At 53.4% G+C, this 15,348-nt stretch overlaps 6 protein-coding genes across 6 annotated transcripts; 2 read left to right on the top strand and 4 right to left on the bottom strand.

Moving 5' to 3' along the window:
* Positions 1-1,212: 1,212 nt before the first annotated feature.
* Positions 1,213-5,436, top strand: A1O1_03148 (5-oxoprolinase (ATP-hydrolyzing); the record flags this gene model as incomplete). Its single annotated transcript, XM_007724055.1, has 3 exons — positions 1,213-1,260; positions 1,334-5,239; positions 5,305-5,436. 3 exons carry the CDS (start codon positions 1,213-1,215, stop codon positions 5,434-5,436), a joined length of 4,086 nt encoding a protein of 1,361 aa, XP_007722245.1.
* A 241-nt stretch (positions 5,437-5,677) lies between these two features.
* Positions 5,678-6,231, bottom strand: A1O1_03147 (uncharacterized protein; the record flags this gene model as incomplete). Its single annotated transcript, XM_007724054.1, has 2 exons — positions 5,678-5,908; positions 5,965-6,231. 2 exons carry the CDS (start codon positions 6,229-6,231, stop codon positions 5,678-5,680), a joined length of 498 nt encoding a protein of 165 aa, XP_007722244.1.
* A 432-nt stretch (positions 6,232-6,663) lies between these two features.
* A1O1_03146 (nitrogen fixation protein NifU) lies at positions 6,664-7,447 on the top strand (the record flags this gene model as incomplete). Its single annotated transcript, XM_007724053.1, has 3 exons — positions 6,664-6,883; positions 6,995-7,283; positions 7,339-7,447. The coding sequence occupies 3 exons, from the start codon at positions 6,664-6,666 to the stop codon at positions 7,445-7,447; spliced, it is 618 nt and encodes a 205-aa protein (XP_007722243.1).
* Positions 7,448-8,524: 1,077 nt separating this feature from the next.
* Positions 8,525-10,069, bottom strand: A1O1_03145 (uncharacterized protein; the record flags this gene model as incomplete). The annotated part of the gene is made up of 2 exons (XM_007724052.1): positions 8,525-9,868; positions 9,920-10,069. 2 exons carry the CDS (start codon positions 10,067-10,069, stop codon positions 8,525-8,527), a joined length of 1,494 nt encoding a protein of 497 aa, XP_007722242.1.
* A 670-nt stretch (positions 10,070-10,739) lies between these two features.
* A1O1_03144 (uncharacterized protein) lies at positions 10,740-12,527 on the bottom strand (the record flags this gene model as incomplete). The annotated part of the gene is made up of 1 exon (XM_007724051.1): positions 10,740-12,527. One exon carries the CDS (start codon positions 12,525-12,527, stop codon positions 10,740-10,742), a length of 1,788 nt encoding a protein of 595 aa, XP_007722241.1.
* A 637-nt stretch (positions 12,528-13,164) lies between these two features.
* On the bottom strand, positions 13,165-14,775 carry A1O1_03143 (uncharacterized protein; the record flags this gene model as incomplete). The annotated part of the gene is made up of 1 exon (XM_007724050.1): positions 13,165-14,775. One exon carries the CDS (start codon positions 14,773-14,775, stop codon positions 13,165-13,167), a length of 1,611 nt encoding a protein of 536 aa, XP_007722240.1.
* Positions 14,776-15,348: the final 573 nt, after the last annotated feature.

Raw genomic sequence — 15,348 nt, 5'->3', positions numbered from 1 at the left:
GAGATTTCTTCTGTGTTGGTGCCTCGACAAGTACATACCTGTAGGTATCTGTGCTTGATATGATGATGGGAATTTGGATCATCAGAGCGAGACATTGGTCGTTTACTGGAGCGAGGAGTTACGGAAAACTTGGACTCTTTCTTTGCACGCACTCTGGAGGTCATCAAACACACAAGGTGATGACTATGAATTCATTTGTAACTAGATGCATCTACGCCTGGTAGATACCTAGTACATCCATTGAATACATAACAGCCGTTGTTACTGTCGTGTTCCACCGTAAGATAAGAATTCCTCTGATGCTAAGTCCGCTAGCACCCTTTCGTTCTACTTCGTAGCGCACCACCCACTACTACAGGTAGTATATATAAAAAGAAAATAGGACGAACAAAGTTGCCAAAACCAAAAAAGAAAATGCCTCCTCCGGGTGGGCTTGAACCACCAACCTCCCTACGAATTGTTAGTATTTTCTTTCGTTTTCAGAACGAGTGAGGGTGACGGACTGATTGATGTAGGATTAACAGTCAGACGCGCTAGCCAATTGCGCCACAGAGGATTTGTTGCCCCACATTTTGGGTATAATATATATATACCCACACAGCATCAAATCTATCTTGCTTACAAAATTGCTTTGTCATATCCCCCATCACTTAACCGGTCACCCTAACACGGACATGAAGGATCTATCTTCTAGACACGAAGCTATGCTCACTGCATCAATTCACATATACAGCTACTTAGTAATAGAAGGACAAACAACCGACTGGGAGGCCAGGTATAGCCGCCTCAGGCTGAGGCAGAGTCAACAGAGCGGCGATGTGACTGCAGTGTTTATAGACGGATTCGAACAGAACATGTCTATTCGGTCTCCACGACCACAACCACAGAGAAGAATTGATGCTTATTGTTATGTGAAATGCAACTCAGATTGTCAGTAGAACTGAATTAAGGTGTATAAAGCAGCTGTGGGTGGAGTGTAAATCACTACGTACCTATGTAGTCATCAACATCTTGCTCTGGATTACCTTCTTATTAATTATATTCGTCTTGACCAGCGGACTTCTCCATTGCTGTATTGCACAACTGTAGTGCTACTTGCAGTATCCCATGAGGCTATCTGGAGAGCATTAGATTCCGTGGTCTTGTTGAAGATCCTCGAATTCTGGAGATCTCACTCAGAGCCACTGGCAGGCAGGAATAGATTCATCCGCCATGGGGACCGCGGGAGGCGCCCAACGAGGCATCCGGATCGCCATAGATGTGAGCCACACACGCTACGCCAGCCTGTGATTTCCTCAAGAGAAGGCCAAACTAACCAGCATACCTGATCTAGCGAGGCGGCACGTTTACCGACTGTGTGGGAAACCCAGGCACGGGACGCATGGAAGATGATATAATCATCAAGCTGTTATCAGAAGATCCCGGCAACTACGACGATGCGCCTCTCGAAGGGATCCGACGCCTGATGGAGAAGTTCACGGGCCGGCAGATCCCGCGAGGCGAGGCCCTGGACACCAGCAAGATCGAAAGCATCCGGATGGGCACGACGGTGGCCACCAATGCCCTGCTCGAACGCAAGGGCGAGAAGATGGCCATGGTGGTGACCCGCGGGTTCAAGGATTGTCTGGAAATCGGCAATCAGTCGCGCCCCAAGATCTTCGACCTGGCCATCCGCCGGCCGGACGTGCTGTATCAGAAGGTGGTCGAGGTCGACGAACGCGTAACCCTCGAAGACTACGCCGAAGACCCTGAACGGACGCAGACCAAAATCGAGGCCAGGCACGAGGACTACAAGAGCCACGATCTCGTGCAGGGTCTGTCCGGCGAGGCTGTCCGGATCCTGAAGCGGCCAGAGGAGGCCACCATCAAAGAGCAGCTCAAGGCTTTGTACGACGAAGGCTTCCGCAGTATCGCCGTGTGTCTGATGCATGGGTACACGTTCCCCGCTCACGAGGCGTTGCTTGGAAAACTGGCCCACGACATTGGTTTCCAGCATGTGAGTCTGAGCCATGAGTTGATGCCCATGATCAAACTCGTCCCGCGAGCAACGTCGGCTTGTGCAGACGCCTATCTCACGCCCGCCATCAAGAAATACATTTCTGGCTTCCAGGCCGGCTTCGAGGGCGGCCTCGGTACCGAGAGCGTCAAGCACGAGAAGGGCGATAGAGGCGCCAGATGCGAATTCATGCAGTCCGACGGTGGTCTCGTCGATGTCGACAAGTTCTCCGGTCTGCGTGCAATCTTGTCCGGGCCGGCAGGCGGCGTGGTCGGCTACGCTTTGACCTCCTACGATCCGGAGACCAAGATTCCAGTCATTGGGTTCGACATGGGCGGCACCAGCACCGATGTCAGCAGATACGGGTCTGGGCGGTATGAACATGTCTTTGAAACCACCACCGCTGGAGTCACAATCCAGTCGCCTCAGTTAGATATCAACACGGTCGCCGCAGGAGGCGGATCCCGGCTGTTCTTCCGAAACGGCCTGTTCGTGGTCGGTCCCGAGTCGGCCGGTGCTCATCCCGGACCTGCGTGCTACAGAAAAGGTGGTCCGCTCACCGTCACCGACGCCAATCTCTTCCTCGGCCGCCTCCTGCCCGACTTCTTTCCGAAGATCTTTGGCAAGCATGAGAACGAGGGGCTCGACCCGGAAGCCAGCAAGAAGCTTTTCGAAGACTTGACGCAAGAAATCAACAGCAAGACAGACAAGAGCATGTCCGCCGATGAGGTGGCCTACGGATTCATCAAGATCGCCAACGAGACGATGACGAGGCCCATCCGATCCCTGACCGAGGCAAAGGGCCACGACACCTCGCACCACCGTCTTGCCACGTTTGGGGGCGCAGGAGGCCAACATGCCGTCGCCATAGCGGAATCTCTGGGGATCAGACAGATCCTGATCCATCGCTACTCGTCGGTCCTGTCGGCTTATGGCATGGCTCTGGCGGATGTCGTCGACGAGAGCCAGGTCCCGGCCTCCCACGTCTGGGACATGGAAGGCGGATCGAGAGAAGCATTGAAGGCGAAGATGGACGAGCTCAAACAGCGATCTCGCAAACGGCTGCAAGACCAAGGCTTCGATGACGACTCCATCGTGTTCGAGGAGTACCTGAACATGCGGTACCGCGGCACTGAGTCGGCCCTGATGGTGATCAAGCCCAGCGAGGAAGAGGCCAAGGAACTCTACGACGGCGACGACTGGGCGTTCGGCGCGGCGTTTGTGCGCCAACACGAGCAAGAGTTCGGCTTCACGCTGCCGGACCGGGACGTCATCGTCGACGACGTCCGAGTCCGTGGCATCGGCAAGTCTTTCGAGGGCATGCCCAAGACGGTCGATCAGCAATTGAAAGAGGTCAAGCCGAAAGACGTCGCCCAGGACAAGGTCTACGCCACTTCACAGGTCTACTTCGAGGGCGGTCGCAAAGACACCAAGATCTACAAGCTTGAGGATCTCGAGGTCGGCACGGGCGTTGCCGGCCCGGCCATCATCGCCGACGGCACGCAAACCATTGTCGTGTCGCCGGGCGCGTCAGCGCTGGTCATCGAGACGCACGTGGTGATCAACATCGGCGACGAGGGAAGTGGGAGCAAGGCCAACGCCAAAGAGGTAGATCCGATCCTGTTGTCCATCTTCGCGCATCGCTTCATGGCGATTGCGGAGCAGATGGGTCGGGCACTGCAGAAGACTTCTGTCTCGACTAATGTCAAGGAGCGTCTGGATTACAGTTGCGCCCTGTTTGACTCCGCGGGCGGCCTGGTCGCCAACGCACCCCATCTGCCTGTCCACCTGGGCAGCATGTCCACCTGCGTGCGGACGCAAGCGGAGATCTGGAAGGGGAAGCTGAACAGGGGCGACGTGATCGTCTCCAATCATCCAGAGTACGGCGGTACCCATCTGCCCGATATCACCGTTGTCACGCCTGCCTTCTCACCGTCCGGAGAGATTTTATTCTACGTGGCCTCCCGAGCCCACCACGCAGATATTGGAGGCATATTGCCGGGGTCAATGCCGCCACATTCGCGCGAACTGTACCAGGAGGGCGCGGCGATCAAGTCGGAGAAGCTCGTTTCCGAAGGCCATTTCAACGAGAAGCGTATCACAGAGCTTCTCTACGATGAGCCGGCGCAGTATCCGGAGTGTAGCGGGACCCGTTGTTTGGCGGACAATCTGAACGACTTGAAGGCACAGATCGCGGCGAACCAAAAGGGCATTGGTCTCATCAGTGCCCTAATCGAGGAGTATGGCGAGGATGTCGTGCAGTTCTACATGCTTAATATTCAAGAGAACGCTGAACGATCAGTGCGTGAGCTGTTGAAGGACGTAAGCAAGCGCTTTGAAGGGCAAGATCTCCAGGCCACGGACTATATGGATGATGGAAGTCCTATATCTCTACGAGTCACAATTGATCCGCACAAAGGAGAAGCAGTGTTCGACTTCGAGGGCACCGGCCCTGAAGTGTACGGCAACATCAATGCCCCAGAAGCTGTGACCTACTCAGCCATCATCTACTGTCTGAGGTGTCTGATTGACCAAGACATTCCGCTGAACCAGGGATGCTTGAAACCCGTTGACGTGCGCATCCCTCCCGGCAGTTTCCTCAGTCCGAGCGAGAAAGCTGCAGTGGTCGGTGGAAACGTGCTGACAAGCCAACGCGTTACCGACGTGGTGTTCAAATGCTTCGAAGCCTGTGCGGCCAGTCAAGGAGACTGCAACAACTTGACCTTTGGTTTCGGAGGGAACGTAAAAGGCGGCGCGGCCAAAAAGGGTTTTGGATATTACGAAACCATTGCTGGCGGTAGCGGTGCCGGCAAAGATTGGGAGGGTACCAGCGGTGTCCATACCCACATGACGAACACGAGAATCACGGATGCTGAAGTGTTCGAACGACGTTATCCTGTGATTTTGAGAGAATTCGGTCTCAGAGCTGGAAGTGGCGGAATTGGACAGCACAGAGGTGGTGATGGTGTCATTCGAGATATTGAATTCAGGATTCCTGTGCAGGTGAGCATCCTCAGTGAAAGGAGAGTATATCACCCATACGGTCTGCACGGTGGAGGAGATGCTCTATGTGGGAAGAACATTTGGGTCAGAAAGGTCAAGAAAGCGAAGAAACGAGGGGTTGGGGGTGAGCATGAAGGGAAGCGCAGAGAAGAGGGTGAGAACGATGAGTTCGAATGGAGGCATATCAACCTCGGTGCGAAGAACACCGCCAGTATGCAGCCTGGTGAGAGAATCATCGTGGTAAGTTCCTGTTCCTGTCTTGCCAGACATGACTTGTTTGACCGCAGCGCTAACATGTCCTCTAGATGACACCTGGTGGCGGCGGCTATGGCAAAGTCGGTGAAAAGTCCAAGGTCGAACTCAAGGAGGATTATGAGAAGCACTGGAAGAAGGGCAGCTTGGCTTCCCGGTTGGCCGAATGGGAGAGCAGTTCGTGAACGCTGCTGTGCGAGGCTTCTTGATACAGATCAGTCCGGTCTGCAGCTTATGTGGTCAGCAGGTTCTTGGGATCGAAAACGCCAGGATAACGTACCATCGAGCCACTAGCTCTTCAATCTATTAAGCCAATTGTTGGCAGTGACTTCGTGCTCTCGGTGCATTCACATCACCTCGAATGGACTGGTGGGCGTATGCCATTTTGATCGGGTTCGACTCTTCATATTGCCACAACGGATGGCTTCACTCTTCTTCATCGCTAGTTGCTTCGATATTGGCCTTTTTGGAGTCCATTTCTTCTTTGACATTGGTGTCGTCGTCGTTTTCCTGCCCGCCATTCTGCGATGCTGCGGCTGGAGCGATGCCACTGTAATCGGGTCGTGGTACTGTTTCGCCTTGTTTCTGGAGCAGTCCCTCTATCTGAGGCATGATATCGATGAAGGCGGAATACTGCGCGAGGCTCATCGAGATCCCCTGGTTTGAACCTGGTCAGCAACTTGAAGCTATGGCTATCAGGCTTGAAGCTATACCTTTTTGCTTGGTAGCCATTCATTGTCCTTCTGATAGTATTCTCGGATGTTGACCAGCTTCTTGCCGTTGAAATCTGAAATAGTCACGCGTCGATTCTTGGAGATCTCCCAGAATGTGTTTCCGTCCGAGTCTGTCTGTGGTTTCGTGTCCGGTTGAAAAGGATTCCCTGAGGCGTCTTTCGCGCGCTTCGGCGGCACATCCACGTCGACGTCACTATCGTCGCGCACGATGGCAGCAGACTTGCGTTTTCTCATTCTGGGAGCCATGGAGAGAAGAACTCCTTGAGAGAGAATCAGTTCTTCGCAATTCCTGAGCGTGATAGAAGTCAACAATCGTTGAAGTTCTCTGCAGTGTCATGTAAACACTTTTCTGGTGCGACGCGGTTCCTGCCTCGCCTGAGGATTTCATTCACCGATTCGAGGAAGTCGCGACGGAGATAAGACGTCATAGCCAAGAGTAGACTAGCGCATATGTCACGTGCATTGCAGCCACTCAGAGAAGAGCCTGCGTCCCCTCTCTTCCCGATCTTTCTGTCGTCAATCATTTACTTATCATCCTGCGCCGACCCTCGAAAGATTAAACCTAACAACCTACCACTCACTCACGCAAATACAACCCACGATCGAACTCTGCAATCTATCGAAGAACCACCGGAATACTTCATACAAACAACACGATCATCGATACCCGCACACATGATGTCTCGACGAGCTCTGTTCAGCGTCCCTCGCGCGATTTCCACCTCGGTCCAGGCCTCCGTCCGACCCTCTCTCGCCTCCCAGACCGCCTCGCCATTCCTCAGACCTGCCGCTTCGCAGCCATCGCAGAGACGGTCATACCATGAGAAGGTGTTGGACCACTATTCGAACCCGCGAAATGTTGGCTCCATGGACAAGTCTGCGGTCGATGTTGGTACTGGTGAGTAATACTGAGCTTATGTCCGATCCTCGCTCGGACTATCCGGGCTTCGGTCGATAAGGCCTCAACAATTTTACCAACTGTTACTGACCGCGGACTCTCATCTTCTAGGCCTCGTTGGCGCCCCAGCTTGCGGCGATGTGATGAAACTGCAAATCAAAGTCGACCCGAACACCCAGACCATCTCCGATGTCAAGTTCAAGACGTTTGGCTGCGGTTCGGCCATCGCCTCGTCCTCGTATCTGACTGAACTGGTCCGCGGCATGACCTTGGAGCAAGCAGGAAAGATCCGGAACACCGAGATTGCCAAAGAGTTGTGTCTTCCGCCTGTCAAGCTGCATTGTTCCATGTTGGCCGAGGATGCCATCAAGTCCGCCATCTCGAATTATTACCAGAAAAAGTAAGTCTTATCAGTTACCCTGTTGGCTCGTCCTGTTACTAACCAACATGAACAGTCCTAAGGCTAGGGCTACGGACTTGGGCAGCTCTTCGGCGCAGATGCCTAAGATTGAGATCGAACAGGTGACGGCAACGACGGATACCGGGGCCAGCGCCACCGCCTAAAAATTGCATCTATATTCCATAAAACAATGTCAATGCGAACAACCCACCTTCATTGTTCACCACCACTCGTCCGCCTTTCGTTTGGATGGCGTTCTGGATTCGGCGTTTTGCTTCCACATTCACGTCCCAGTCGACCACAACAATCGTAACGCATCTCGACCAGATCTGACCCGCCACTATTCTTGTCCACTCTTTGATATGGTCGAGGAGTAGGGGAAGGGGCGTGGGATGGTGTCACTTCCCTGTGCAAGCATCTTCGGAGGGGAGGTCTTCTTTCGTTTCGGGGCGGTCGAAGTGACAGGACCGAGATGTATAGGCGAGATTGAGCACGATGTCCCTATGTATATGTAGCTACAGGAATGAGAAACTTCGTTCCCCCACTGACCTCTGATGGAAACCATTTGCGCGGATGATTGTAGTACTACCTAGTATGTGGTCACCACTGGATGGCGTTGTCATGACTGCGATGTCAAGCCGATCTTTGCGCGTCAGCATCAATCTGTGTCCCTCAGTATATTGCGAACTGTGCATTGGATGTACCGACGACTCGCACAAATCCCGCACAACAACCTGTTCGACACCGACACCGACACCGTCGCGGGGCTACCTTACCGTACCTTATGCTTCAAGTTGCTTGTGTGCTTTTCTCCTAGTTTAAGACACAAGATAGGTAGACTCGACAGGAATGAACGGCTAATACTACTGCAGGAAATGCGTACTGGCAGCGAGACGGGGGAATAGTTGTACCATCTATCATCAAGGCTCACGATTTCTCGCGTTATCTCATCTCGTCTCATCTCCAAGAGTTCAAGGGTTCCTAGTTCTCATTGGAGTACTAGCACTAGTAGATAGTATCAAACGCTTCTTCTGAATCGCTCAACACGTTTGGCAGAAAAGTCCACTCCCGATCGGAGGTTGGTGGACCATTCCCTAGGTTCTTCGTGTACTTACTGCCACTGCCACGGCTTATCACGAATGCCTATTTGGCAACACACTGATCTGATGTCGTAGACATGACACGGCGACTGAGTTCTAGTCTTGTATTTTTCGCCTCTTCGCCGCTGGGAGACACTAGTCCTAATATTCCTCCATCATGTCCTCGTCAACGTCGTCCGCTGCGGTCGCTGTGCGAGCGGTGCTGGCCCCGAGTACGGGGTTCTTCTTTTCCTCGTCTTTCGCCTTTTTCAGCTTTTTCAGGTAGTCGATGTACTCCTTGCTGACTTCCATCCGGTGTTCGGTGTCCTGGATGTGGCCGAGCAGACTCTTCAATTCTCGCGTCTGCACGGCCAAATGTCTCTCATATTCTGTTTCAGGCTTGAAAGTCGTCGCTGCCGGTTGAAAACGGAGGATCTGGTCTTTGGTGCCGTCAGCGTCCGAGATGGCTGCTTTGACGTCGCCGCCGGCTATCAAGGTCTCGAGATATACTCTCGTTTCATCCACGTTGGAGGCGTCCGGTGAAGTTCGTCTCGCCACTTCGCTGATGGGTAACGCATCATACGTTCGGCCGAGTCTAAGGACGGAGAATTTCCGGAACGCTTCGAAGACTTCGACCATGAGACCGTAGTTTCCTTCTTCTTGCCAGATATTGCCACCCGCTTCGATTTCGGCGCGTAGTTTCTGCGCATTGCCGACCTTGAAGGCATCTGCGACACACTCGTATGGTTTGGCAGCAGCCCGGATATGCTTCATGGCTGATTGGCTGGCGCTTTTTGGTATTGAAGGTGCTGCTCCTCTGAGCAACAGACCCACGAGAAGCCACTTCTTGTATGCTTCCACCATGATTGAGCTTGCGACATTTTGTAGCACTGGAGCTGTGATGACCACTTCTAGAAAAAACAAGGCATCTTTGTATCGTCTCATGGCCAGGTAGCACATCCCACCCAATAGATAGTATTCGAGATACGTGCGACTCGACACAGGATGTGTGAGACCAGTTGCTGAGGTCAGATACGTCCAGGTCGGGTCGGAGCTACTGCAGAGGTATTTGTAGGTGCGCGGGTCGACTTGGGTGGTAGGGATGTGATAGATCGGTCTGTCCAGGATGTCAATAGCTTCGCTGTATGCCTGTGAAAGCAGACAGAGCCGAATGAACGATCGATGGGTGGAAGTAAGAGTGGACGCGGTGCTGTCGAGCCGCAGGATGACATGATGGAGCAGCTGTATGGCGGGTATGTAGTTTGAGGTCTGTTCTGCGCCCCAGGCAACATAATCCACCAGGCGCGTCAACTGGGGGCCGCAGTATCGCACCTGAATAGGATCGAAGTCGAGGAGGGTCTGCACAATATGAGGCCATAACGGTGCTTCGGGAAGGACGGTGGGTGGTAGTTGTCGGGGGACACCTCTCCCGTTTGCGGAGGAGGCTTCGATTGTTGCCAATAAGGCGTAGAGGTAGAGTATCGTATGGCTAGCTGGGGAAATAGCCTAATCCAAGATCAGTCTCTTCCGACAGCATATCTTAGGATGCGCTCTTACAGTAAGGATATCCTGCGTGGCTGCTAGATCTTCTAGTGGGATCTTTCGGAGTTTGGAAGAGAGAGCCGCCGCCAGTTTGTCGTACTGCTCCGGATCCTGAGTGAGGAGGACATGGTCGAGAGCCGCGCTTTCATCCAGGATCTTGTCCATGGCGCCTGTTGGGAAGGGAGGTGCGTTGGTGGTCTCCGATCACGAGGCTGCCATGTGGGAGGGTTCAACACGATGGAAGGACGGGTTTCGGGTCGTGAAACGAAAGACGGGTGTTGTCGACGCGGGTTTCGCTGGTGGATAAGAGTGTTTGGTGCAATAAGAGCTATGAAGAACACCGCAATGCCGTTGGGCTTGCGAAGGAACGCTGTCCCACGAAGTCGACTCAATACTGGATTACTAGGTAGTAATTCGTTGTTGGAAGGCCACTCCAGACTGCGATGCCTGGCGTCACTCTTAGGACCCTAACCGCAGGTGCGCACTGTGTACAAACAGTACGCCGTACATTACAGCACTACAGGGACTACTACTGCACAGTATTGCATCCGGTAAAGCATTCCCTTACGAGATGAAAGCATTCCCCCAGCTTCTGGCACTGCATCAATGAAGCCTACATGGAAATTGGGCCGACACTGTTACTGGTAGAAATCTGCGATGAAAGAAATGTGCAATTCCAGCTCCGACCGAGAGCTATGCGTGGTATTAAGTCTGATTCTATCTGCTGGTACCAGATGAAATCAGGGAGTTCCTGTTGACCGTCATCATCATTCATCTCTTTAGAATGCTAACCAAAATTCGAAAGCATCTTCACATTTGTGGTACAATTGCCCGGTCACCGTCGCATTGGAGATGAACCACTCGATCCTGTCGTGACCTCCACATCCTCAAAATCCAGATCCCACGCATCCACATCTGCCCACTTTCCCAGGGTGGTAATGGCTGTTTTGGCCTTGTTGATATTGGTGGTATCCAGGCGTCCGCCCGAAGACTTCACTGACGTTGGGCCCCTTTCGGGGGTTTCAATGCCGGACTCGTCTAGCGATCCATGATGCTGAAGGTCGAAATTTTCTTTGTCTGCGCCAGTGTGATCTTGCGATCCGTGGGGGGAGCCACCAAGCTGCTTCGACTTTCCCTGCCCGTTCCTTCGGCGCCCGTTGTTCGTTCGTTTGGTGTTGAGATTCGAAGAGTTGACGGTGGAAAGCTGCGACGGAGACTTAGTTGAGTGATTTCTTCCGGACAAAATAGGTGTACAGGGCGCAAGGACAGGCTCTTTGGTAGCCATGAGGTGACTCGTACTTGTATTTGCATTTGACCGGTTGGCGGCACCACGACCGCTCTGCTTGACAACAGTGCCACGTTTGGTACCACCACCGGCTTTGAACCCCCTATTCACCGCTGCTTGCATCCGGCGGGGTTTTCGCCCTTTCTTTGCAGGCAAGAAGATCGATTCATCCTCTTCATCAGCCGGGTCAGATTTCTCGGACCTATGAGAATCGGAGTCGACAGGAATGTCGAATTCGCTCTGCATTTGTGTCCGCGTCCTAGCGGTCCTTCGTCGTTTCCTAGGCATCATTAGGGCTTGAAGTTCCGCCGTGGCCAGGGTAGGTGCAAGCTTGGGTGCTTTCTTCCTCCGGTGTCTGGTGGGCGCCGGTGTGTTCGGTTTCACAGGTGACAGTGAAAGCGAAGAACTACTCCTGGGGAGAGCCATGATATCTTCGTCTTCACGAATATGCTCCCGGGATTTTCGGCCTCGTTTTCGAAGCGTGGATACTGCGACCGTGGGAAGAGACGGCTCTGGTGTCCCGGCTCGATCGGGCGAACTTGCCGCCGGTCGAGGGGCTTCCGATGAGGTTCTCTCGACCAAGGCCGGTTGGAAGTTAGAGGCTGGGCCCAACTTACGCTTCTTCGAGGATGAGTGCAAGGAGGTGTGCGAAGATTTGGTGACTGGCGTTGAAGAAACGTTGTGCGATATAGCAAGATTCGTGGGAGTTGACTCCGAATCAGGAAGAAATCGTTCTTCGTCTTCAAGGTCCAAAGTTGACGAGTCAGGTTCGAGCGCTTGCAAAATGCTAGGTTGCCTTCGCCTGGGCTTCAGCGTGCCCAGAATCGAGTTCTCCCTCGTCGGCGTAGGCTGTGCAGACCGCAAAACACTTGCCGGTGGCTTCACAGCGGATGACGGAACTGGAGCAGGTACAGGCCTCTGCCTGGTGGCCTTGTCGGCATTGCCCTTCGCAAGAAGCGGCCTTTGAGGAGCCTCTTTGTTGGTGACACGCTGCGGAGAGTCGTCTGGTCGAGTCCGTGCCAGTATATCGTCCGTTGCTTTGGTCAAACTTCTCCTTCTCTGGACCCTGGTGGGATGCGCGCCCGGTGTATCACCCTTTCCCACGGCACCCGAAGCAAAGATCTCCTGCCTGGGCGCGTTTCTACCACGTCTTCCACGTCCCTTCACCACTAGCCTGTCGCTGTCGTCGCTGTCGTCCGGTCTTTGCCCGATGGGTTTCTGCGCGAGTCTCTTTTGTAGCTCCAGCCGCGCAGGACTACTGCTGGGAATCTTTCTGTGGGCGCGAGGGGAGGGCCCATTGCGGTTGGGCTGTCTGCGCCGGAGCGGCGCGCGCGGCATGGTAGCTGAGCGCCGATGACCTGCAGCAACGGAGACAGCTGACGAGGGAGTCCGACTTCCAGGCCGAAAGAGAGGACGGCGGTAGCCTTTCGGAGGTGTGGATAGTCTTCTCTGATAGAAGTGGTGTTGAAGTTGTGCAAGGATTGGCGATAAGCAAGGCAAATCTTGACGCGAGTGATGCGCGCAGGATGCGGGCACAGCACCACTTGTTTGGTGGGTTCAGTTTCAAGTTCAAGTTGTTGATGGGCCCGCTCAGATCCGCCGTAGATTATGATGTAATTTATTACTAAGTGTTGCTGTGGAGCGTGGCACGTGTTCGGAGTAATAGTTATCTGACGCCGCTTTAACATTATCGTGAACCGGAACCCCTTGAGAGGCTGGATTCATTCAGTGTAGGTCTATAGCATGAAATATGTATAACCCAGAAGAGCAACCTTTGCAGGTACCTCGCTAATACGAGGTGAACGACGTTCTCTGCTCTGTCCATTGCGAGCAATTCTTCATCTGCCTGTTCAAAAAGCTTTCAGGCCAAATAAGCTGTGCATTAACCCCAGGGGTATGGTGGTGTCACTCAACCGCCCATTTGTATGTATAGTTTTATCGTTACTGCCTTTTTTATCTCCTCACACCAACCCCATCACAGGGAATTAAAGAGCAGGACCCCCAGGACAAGGACCGCCAGACTCCCGACCCTGGATAGAGGATGATCTGTCCCCAAGAGCTTGCCCACTCCGTTGGACGTGCTATTGCCACTCTCGCCATCGCCAGTGTTGATTCCAAAGGGCAGGCCCTGATACCCGAAGGTCAAGTTCTGTGGGATTGATGCATTGTAGCACTGACCATTGACGATGTCGAGGCCTGTCAAATCATCCGGGACCTTGAAGAACATATAGCTCTGCTGGTTGAGGTTCTTAAATCCTTCCGTATTGTAGGGAAACTTGTCGCCCGAGTCCGTGGCGGAGGTGTTGCGCAGGAAGATACATTGTACCTGGCCGGGGTACTGCGTGGCCATTTCAGGGTAGTCGCGCATGACGTCGGAGTTGCTTGTGTCGGCGATCAAGATGAACTTGCGGTGGGGAAAAGTTTGAAAGACCCTATCCAGGAGCCACTTGCGGATGGACAGGGTGGCAGAGACATCACTGAAGTTGAGGGGACGGGTATCGAAGCTGCCACCAGGATACGTGTCGTATATGAACTGCATATAGTTGCGCGTGATTTGCTCTGGGGTCGTGGTCAAATAGTGGAAATGCATATTGGGCAGGCTTGTGGACCAGTTGCGGTAGATATCGGGCATGTTCATCCAGGGGGTAAAGGGGCGCGCGAAGGAGTTGAGCAGGCCTTCTTTCGGCTGATAGATTTTGGTAACCCGGAGGATGTCATCAATGTCACTGATAATGGTCAGGCCCTCGCCCGAGACCAGGTACGAGGTTGCATTGCCGGTGTCGGTCCCCTGCGCATAGACATTGAGTCTCTGAGGCGGGATCTCGCCTACACCGGGTGTCAACGCAAAAGAGTTATTGTCGATGGGTATGAAAACGTCAAAGTCGCCTTCTGGAGTTGTCGGATCAGGCAGCGTCACGACCTGCTCGCCTCCTGCCGGGGTCACTCCACCACCACCTCCTGGCTGTCCACTGGAGCCGAACTCAGGTCCAGGTAGGATAACCATAGTGACGTTTTGGCGAGCCTGTTGGACGACGTAGATCTCTCTGGTGAGATTGCGAGCTTGGTCTTGCTGCGAAGAAGGAAGGTCTGCAACACTAGTGTCTATCAGAAAGAAGTTGGCCAAGCGATCCACGGTGTCATTGGAAATGTTTGGCTGCTTGAACACATTGCCGTGAATGCGTAGGTTCCAGCCATCGTCAGTCCAATTGCCATATCCCGGTATGTTCAAGACCTGCGTTGGAGAAGCTGCAAGGTCGGAACTGCTCACTCCTACCGAGCTCATGACCGCAGAACCGGTGGGCAAGCCTTGCAAGCCAGGGAGCAAGCCATTGGAGACGTAAGATGGGATCGCCGTCCCCAACTCGCTGAATATCGAGTTGACATATGAGTCTAGCTCTGAAGTCAGGTCGCCAATCACTCCCCTCCTGGCTCCCGCATAGGATCCATAAACCGCAAGTGTGGGCGTGGGAGCCGGGGTTATCAAAGCCTTCTCATCCAAAGCTACCTCGGTGGGTAGGGCAAGGCCACCATTGTGGTGGAACGAGGAGGCAAGGAGGAGGAGAAAGACGTAGGTATTTCTGTACATTGAGGCTGAGACTGTCAGCGAAAGTGAAGCGATTTTGGCATACATGCCTACCTGCGCGTGGCTATATTCTGTGCATGCAACAAGCTCGTCGAAACAGCCCTGGTCGCTATGACACTTGCATTCTAGGTCAGCAATAACAGCGGCTATAGCATAGCAGGAAATACGCAATAGAAGTAAAGAGCGGAGAGACACGCGTAGGAACTGGAAGAAGCACAAGACGAGAAGATTTCAAGACGAGGATTGAAGGATGCGCCAGACATGGCTACATGATAAGTAGGTACCTACTAGTACGTAGTAGGTGCCCTTGGTGCCAATCTCCTAGCACCCCAGCTATCTACAAAGTATGTCTGGTAGTAACATTGAAAAGGAGGCGCCATGCCAACATCTAAGATCTCGAGGCTGGTTGCGGGCCGTATCTGTCATGATGTCATATCACATGACCCACTCACCCCAGGTCACATGCTGCCTTCATCCCCAATCGGGCGTAGTTCGTCAATCCTTATTTTGGCTGCGATGCGTTCTCCTGCAGTTTGAATACAACGAGGAGCAACTTGAATGCAGCGGGCGTACATC

This window comes from Capronia coronata (assembly GCF_000585585.1).
Source record: "Capronia coronata CBS 617.96 chromosome Unknown acBCG-supercont1.2, whole genome shotgun sequence".
Classification (NCBI taxonomy): domain Eukaryota; kingdom Fungi; phylum Ascomycota; class Eurotiomycetes; order Chaetothyriales; family Herpotrichiellaceae; genus Capronia; species Capronia coronata.
This window is presented reverse-complemented; position numbering and strand designations above follow the sequence as displayed.